The 7,897-nt window shown below is 42.0% G+C and overlaps 1 protein-coding gene across 2 annotated transcripts in view; it reads left to right on the top strand.

Moving 5' to 3' along the window:
- Positions 1 to 7,550, top strand: part of LOC109207597 (polyadenylate-binding protein-interacting protein 12-like) — a 12,292-nt gene extending 4,742 nt beyond the window's left edge. For both annotated transcript variants that reach the window (XM_019370541.1, XM_019370540.1), the window contains exons 9-10: positions 7,042 to 7,103; positions 7,187 to 7,550. In XM_019370541.1, coding sequence (XP_019226086.1) covers positions 7,042 to 7,103; positions 7,187 to 7,244 — 120 coding nt within the window. In that variant the 3' untranslated portion in view covers positions 7,245 to 7,550. The remainder of the gene's footprint in view (positions 1 to 7,041; positions 7,104 to 7,186) is intronic.
- Positions 7,551 to 7,897: the final 347 nt, after the last annotated feature.

Genomic DNA, 7,897 nt, shown 5'->3' with positions numbered 1-7,897 from the left:
CTTTCCTCCCCCCCCCCCTCTTTCCTCCTCTTTTTCTCCCCTATTCTTCCTTTCTACCTTTTCTTGAGCCAAGGGTCTATCGGAAACAGCCTCTCTACATCTCCAGGTAGGGGTAAGGTCTGCGTACTCACTACCCTCCCCAGACCCCACCCGTGGGATTATACTGTATGTTGTTGTTGTCGTCTCAAGTTAGATAAGTAAAAGATTGATTTCCTAGATAAGATATGCTATTTTCTTCAAATTTACCCTAGTTTTGGTCCTTATTTCGGGAATCATATTGTATATCGTCTAGAATTTTTCCGTTAAAGTACCCAAAATTGTTTGACCAAATCCGGTACGGATACCATACCCACACCCATACTAGTGTCGTGTCGACACGGGTGCGGCACCTAAACCGCTATGTCGGAGCAACCTAGGATTGAGTAAATGTTGGAAAGGAAATACTTTTATTTCCTGGACGAGCAGATGAAAATGGAAGAGGATCTTGAGGGTTAGGGGGAGGGGTTGAGAGTGTAAGTACATGCATTTCTTTTGGCCAAATTTTCCACCTGTCTTTGGAGGAGAAGAAATAGATTATATGTTAAATCATAGTGACAGCCATTTTCACTGAAGAATGGGATATGAGGGTATGTTTGGCATAGTGTAGGAAATTCTTTATGGAAACTATTCTCTGTGAAAAATTATTTATTTTGTGAAATCACTTTCTAGATGGTTGGCTGGATACTGTGAGAATGCACGGGAGAAAATATATACATCAATAATATATTTTCTCCCGTGCATTCTTACATGGTATCAGAGCAATTGTGAGAGATTTATCGCTGTGCATAAATTCCAGCGATTCCGGGAAGAGAAATCAGTCACCGGAACCCTTTTTTCCGGCGACTTTTTCAAGCCTGTTTGCGTCTGCTTTGTCTCTGTCAGTGTTGTGCAAAATCCAACACTACCACAAGAGTCGCCACTGTCCGGCGACCAAACCCCACAAAAAATCTCCGGCAAACAGTACCCCACGCGCCACCAGAAGCTCACGCGCGTGAGCCCACGCGCCGGCGCGTGCACCACTTTCCGGCCATTTTTTGACGAAGTTCCTTCAGGGCAGTTGGATCGCCCTCAAATTCCGAGCCTACCCATAATTTTATTTTTCAATTCCGACCACTTTGAGTTTTTCCGGCGACTACACTGATTTTTCCGGCAGCTACAATACTTTTCCGGCAAACACAGTGTTTTCTTCATCTGTTTCAGAGAATTTTCAGTTGATTCTTTTTGTTATTTGGTGATAATCCAACCATGTCTTTGGGAGTCGATGCTTTCGGGTCTAGAAACCCGGGTTCTGGCAGTTCCGGTGTTATGATTACCTCAGAACCTTTAATGGGAGGTTCAAACTACTTAGATTGGGCTTCATCTGTCGAGTTGTGGTGTAAAGGTCAAGGAGTTCAAGATCATTTAACAAAAAAGGCTAGCGAAGGTGATGAAAAGGCCAAAACGCAGTGGGAGAAGGTCGATGCTCAGTTATGTAGTATCCTGTGGCGATCTATTGACTCCAAGTTGATGCCCTTGTTCCGTCCATTCCAGACATGTTATTTAGTTTGGGAAAAGGCTCGTAATCTATACACTAATGACATATCTCGTTTCTATGATGTAATATCGCGAATGACAAGCTTGAAGAAACAGGAATTAGATATGTCTACTTACTTGGGACAAGTTCAGGCAGTCATGGAAGAATTTGAGACGTTGATGCCAGTTTCTGCTAGTATTGAAAAACAACAAGAGCAACGACAGAAGATGTTTCTAGTTCTTACACTCGCTGGACTCCCTAATGACCTTGATTCAGTACGTGACCAGATTTTGGCTAGTCCAACCGTCCCCTCAGTTGATGAATTATTCTCTCGATTACTTCGCCTTGCTGCAGCACCTAGTCACCCAGTGAGCTCATCACAGACACTTGACTCATCTGTCCTCGTATCCCAATCAGTGGACAATCGGGCATCTCATACTATGGAGAATAGACGAGGAGGAGGTCGTTTTGGAAGATCTAGACCCAAGTGCTCCTATTGTCATAAACTTGGACACACTCGTGATGTATGCCATTCTTTACATGGCCGCCCAACCAAAAATGCTTATGTTGCTCAGACTGAGACTACAGGTAACCAGGGATTTTCTTTATCTGAAGGGGAGTATAATGAGTTCCTTCAGTATCGAGCAAGTAAGCAGACATCTCCACAAGTAGCTTCTGTTGCTCAGACTAATACTTCTGTTGCTGGTAATTCTTTTGCTTGTGTTTCCCAGTCTAGTCCTCCTGGACAATGGGTTCTGGACTCAGCCGCTTCTGATCATATCTCTGGTAATAAATCACTTTTGTCAAATATTGCGTATTCACAATCTCTTCCCACTGTTACTTTAGCCAATGGGTCTCAAACCAAAGCAAAAGGAGTTGGACAAGCGAATCCCCTACCCTCTGTCACTCTAGATTCCGTTCTCTATGTCCCTGGCTGTCCTTTTAATCTTGCATCTGTTAGTCGTTTGACTCGTGCCCTCCATTGTGGTATATATTTTATTGATGATTCTTTTATTATGCAGGACCGCAGTACAGGGCAGACGATTGGAACAGGACTTGAATCAGAAGGGCTTTACTACCTTAACTCCCTAAAATCTTCCAAGGCATGTCTAGTTACAGATCCTCCGGACCTAATTCACAAACGTTTAGGACATCCAAGCTTATCCAAGCTTCAGAAGATGGTGCCTGGTTTGTCTAGTTTATCCACATTAGAGTGTGAGTCATGTCAGCTCGGGAAACATACCCGAGCCTCCTATCCTCGTAGTATTGAGAGTCACGCAGAGTCTATTTTTTCTTTAGTTCACTCTGATATATGGGGTCCTAGTAGAGTCAGTTCAACCTTGGGATTTCGTTATTTTGTTAGTTTTATTGATGATCATTCAAGATGTACTTGGATTTTCTTAATGAAAGATCGTTCTGAGTTGTTTTCTATATTCCAGAATTTTTGTGCTGAAATTAGAAATCAATTTGGTGTTTCCATTCGCACTTTTCGCAGTGATAATGCCTTAGAATATTTATCCTCTCAATTTCAGCAGCTTATGACTTCTCAAGGAATTATTCATCAGACCTCTTGTCCTTATACCCCTCAGCAAAATGGGGTTGCAGAGAGAAAGAATAGGCACATCATTGAGACTGCTCGCACACTTCTCATTGAATCTCATGTTCTGCTGCGTTTTTGGGGCGATGCAGTTCTCACAGCTTGTTATTTAGTTAATCGGATGCCTTCCTCTCCCATCCAGAATCAGATACCGTATGCAGTATTGTGTCCCCAATCACCCGTATACTCTGTTCCCCCTCGTGTTTTTGGGAGCACTTGTTTCGTTCATAACCTAGCCCCTGGGAAAGATAAGTTAGCTCCTCGTGCTCTCAAGTGTGTCTTCCTTGGTTATTATCGTGTTCAGAAGGGCTATCGTTGTTACTCACTTGATCTTCGTAGGTACTTTATGTCCTCTGACGTCACATTTTTTGAGTCTAAACCTTTCTTTACCTCTTCTGACCTTTCTGACCCCCTTGATATATCTGAGGTCTTACCTATACCGACCTTTAAGGAGTCTACTATAGCTCCTCCTTCACCTTCCGCCACAGAAGTCTTACCCGAGTCTCCTATAGCTCCTCCTTCACCTTCCGCTATAGAAGTCTTATCCATTCCAACCGTTGAGGAGTCTAGTGTGGCTCCTCCTAGACTCCCTGCCACAGGAACACCACTTTTGACATATCATCGTCGTCCGCGCCCAGCATCAGGTCCAGCTGATTCATGTCCTGCCACCCGACCCTGCTAATCTGCGGACTTGTCTCCTCTTAATCAACCGATTGCACTTCGGAAAGGTATACGGCCACCCTTAATCCTAATCCCCATTATGTCGGTTTGAGTTATCATCGTTTGTTATCACCCTATTATGCTTTTCTATCTTCTTTGTCCTCTGTTTCCATCCCTAAGTCTACAGGTGAAGCATTGTCTCATCCAGGATGGCGACAGGCTATGATTGACGAGATGTCTGCTTTACATACGAGTGGTACTTGGGAGCTCGTCCCTCTTCCTTCAGGTAAATCTACTGTTGGTTGTCGTTGGGTGTATGCAGTCAAGGTTGGTCCGGATGGTAAGGTTGATCGTCTTAAGGCTCGTCTTGTTGCCAAAGGATATACTCAGATATTTGGGCTCGATTACAGTGATACCTTCTCTCCTGTGGCTAAGATAGCATCAGTCCGCCTTTTTCTATCCATGGCTGCTGTTCGCCATTGGCCCCTCTATCAGCTGGACATTAAGAATGCTTTTTTACACGGTGACCTTGAGGATGAAGTTTATATGGAGCAACCACCTGGGTTTGTTGCTCAGGGGGAGTCTCGTGGCCTTGTATGTCGCTTGCGTCGGTCACTTTATGGTCTAAAGCAGTCTCCTCGAGCCTGGTTTGGTAAGTTCAGCACAGTTATTCGAGAATTTGGCATGATTCAGAGTGAAGCTGATCACTCTGTATTCTATCGGCATTCTGCCTCGAGTCTCTGTATTTATCTGGTGGTCTATGTTGACGACATTGTTATTATCGGCAATGACCAGGATGGTATTACTAAATTGAAGCAACATCTCTTGCAACACTTTCAGACTAAGGATCTGGGCAAACTAAAGTATTTTTTGGGTATTGAGGTCGCTCAGTCTAGCTCAGGTGTTGTGATCTCACAACGAAAGTATGCCTTAGATATTCTTGAAGAGACAGGAATGACAGGTAGTAGACCGGTTGACACTCCGATGGATCCGAATTCTAAACTTATGCCAGGACAGGGGAGCCTCTTAGCGATCCTGCAAGATATAGACGGTTGGTTGGTAAATTAAATTACCTTACAGTGACAAGACCTGACATTTCCTTTTCTGTGAGTGTTGTGAGTCAGTTTATAGATTCCCCGTGTGATAGTCATTGGGATGCAGTTGTTCGCATTCTTCGGTATATAAAATCAGCTCCAGGCAAAGGTTTATTGTTTGAGGGTCGAGGCCATGAGCAGATCGTTGGATACTCAGATGCTGATTGGGCAGGATCACCTTCTGATAGACGTTCTACGTCTGGATATTGTGTCTTGGTAAGAGGAAATTTGGTGTCCTGGAAGAGCAAGAAACAGAATGTGGTTGCTCGGTCTAGTGCAGAAGCAGAATATCGAGCGATGACTATGGCGACATGTGAGCTAATTTGGATCAAACAGTTGCTCAAGGAGTTGAAATTTGGTGAGATTAGTCAGATGGGACTTGTGTGTGATAATCAAGTTGCTCTTCATATTGCGTCAAATCCAGTGTTCCATGAGAGAACTAAACACATTGAGATTGACTGTCACTTTGTTAGAGAAAAGATACTCTCGGGAGATATTGCTACAAAGTTTGTGAAGTCGAATGATCAGCTTGCAGATATTTTCACCAAGTCCCTCACTGGTCCTCGTATTAACTACATATGTAACAAGCTCGGTACATATGATTTATATGCACCAGCTTGAGGGGGAGTGTTAGAATAATCATGTAAATAGGAGTAAATAAATAACCCTAATCCAATATATATTAGGAGTAGGACATGTTATGTGTGTGTATATATATAGGGCTCATTGATGACTATTCTAACAGATACGAAGTAGGTAACATATAGTAATCTTATAAGGTGAAAGAGAAAATACAAGAGTAGTGTTACGGTGGTTATTTTGAGTATTCAAGGTTTACAACAGTGTTTAAGTGTTGTTTATTGGTTTAAGTAAAGCACCCAAAGAATGAAAGGAACCACGGATGTTCTGATGGAATTTCAACTCCAACACACACTTTCAAGGCTATCTGTTTAACCAACCTATACAACTGGTGTACTCTTACCCCTGTAAATTGCCCAATTAATTTTTTGGATTTTGTTAGCTCCTGAAACTTAGCTTAGCAACCATTGTACTGGAGCTGACACTATTGCTTTTGTATCTAATCTGCATCTACTTGATGCCTTTCAATGATATCTTTCTTACTTCATCGAAAAAAAAAGTAAAGTACCCAAGGATGTGGCCTAGTGGTCAATGAAGTGGGAAGATAACCATGAGGTCTCAAGTTCAAATCCCAGAGGAGGCAAGTAATACTAAAATATTTCTTCCCTTCTAACTAAGCCTTAGGGGACAGAGTTACCTTATATTTGTGCTAGTGGGAGGTAGCAGGTACCCAACAGAATATTTGAGGTGCGGGCAAGCTAATCGGACACAACCGTCATTAAAAAGAAGTGTTGGTTAAAGTAAAGTGATGGAGAAAGAGTTGGGATATCGATTAAGGAAAATGATATTTCCCCTTTTGATGGAAAAGAGTTTCCTTGAATAGAACAATTTCAACAGTTAAAATTACCCTAACTATGAAAAAGTCTTGCCTTGTATGTGGGCGTCTTGGACATTAATTACCTTTAGGGTGTTATTTTGATGGTAAGCTGTAACAGCCTGTACTATGTCAACCTGTATCTCTTGACCACTTAACTGAAGTCATGGAAGGGCTGCATACTTGGCAGTGCTTTTAAACTTTGCAAAAAAGTATAGAAGCTTTTTAACTTTGCAAAAAGTAGATAATACTTGCGACCTGAGCAAACTACCTGAGAATAACACTTTCTGAATTTGGAAATGATAAAATTCTCCTTCTCTTAACATGCTCTTCTCTGCTATTTTTATGTTCTTCATCCTGCAGTATTTCAGCAGACTCTTCAGCTTAGTTAATGACAGATCACACATTAATGGTGGTTTTTTTTGCTTATGTAATATTTTTTATACGTATTTTGTATGATATTTAGTGTGCATAGACATTTTTCTTCTGTGATATCAAGGGCTGGTCTTAAGTATCTGAAGATTTCCCATGATCTTGTGTAACATTTTGTGTGGGATTTCAGGCTAGAAATATTTTTTGTTCCCCCATTGTACTAATTGTTGTCTATGTCTCCCGCAAGGAATCAGGCACATGGCAATTCATGGTTACTCTGTAAAGTTCCGTGACAAATTTTCTTCTGTTGCAGGCGGAGAGTGCAATTGCAGCTCTGGACTGCAGTGGCGCAGTCCTGGGATTACTCCCTATAAGGTTGCTTCTTGAACTTTTCACCAAAGCATCCTGTTAAGTTTCTGAGATTCCCAGTGGTCTCATACTATATTTGTCTACTACAGAATCAGCCCGTCGAAGACTCCTGTCCGACCCCGTAGTCCTCGCTCGGGAATGCTGTGAGCAATGTCTTTGGCAGTGTCTTTTGGCTGATCTTCTGCTTATAATCATCTAAACATATATAGGTACAGATACCAAGAGTACATGTTGCCTTTTAATATTTCGAATTGTATCTCAGTTACGCGTCTGTTATCCACGGGGTACTTGTCAGGTCTGTCAAGCTTGAGTGGTTTATGAGTTCCTAAATTTACGTAATTTAAGCTGGTAAACAAGTAAATTATGTTTCTGTACGCAATGCCTTGACGTATTAATAGTGGTTGACGTTGTTAACAGTGATGGTCATCTTCTCAAAATCCCTCTGGCTCACTATCATTGATTCTGTGTTATGCTGCTCTTTAACTTTCTGCTAGTTCACTGCTGTCGGGAATGACCTACATTGGGTGTCAATGGAGATGGAGGGGACCGACCAGTTTGCTCATTTTTTCTTCTGTTCCGTTATTTTCTCCTTTTCTGGGTTTGTTTGTGGTTTCGTAAAAGTGACTACTGACAAGATTTCATAGTTTGACTCTGCTAAATAAGGGACAGGAAACTGAGGTAATTGGTGATGTTTTCTTGTTGAGGTAGGCCTAATTTGGAGTGTAGTGATCCCTCAACTCTCAAATATGAAAATAGAGTTCTTAAAAGTCAGAATTTAAAAGGTTTTACGACCTGTGGAA

Source organism: Nicotiana attenuata, unplaced genomic scaffold (assembly GCF_001879085.1).
Source record: "Nicotiana attenuata strain UT unplaced genomic scaffold, NIATTr2, whole genome shotgun sequence".
NCBI classification, from domain to species: Eukaryota; Viridiplantae; Streptophyta; class Magnoliopsida; order Solanales; family Solanaceae; genus Nicotiana; species Nicotiana attenuata.
The sequence above is the reverse complement of the archived record's forward strand: the minus strand, read 5'-3'. Positions and strand labels throughout refer to the sequence as shown.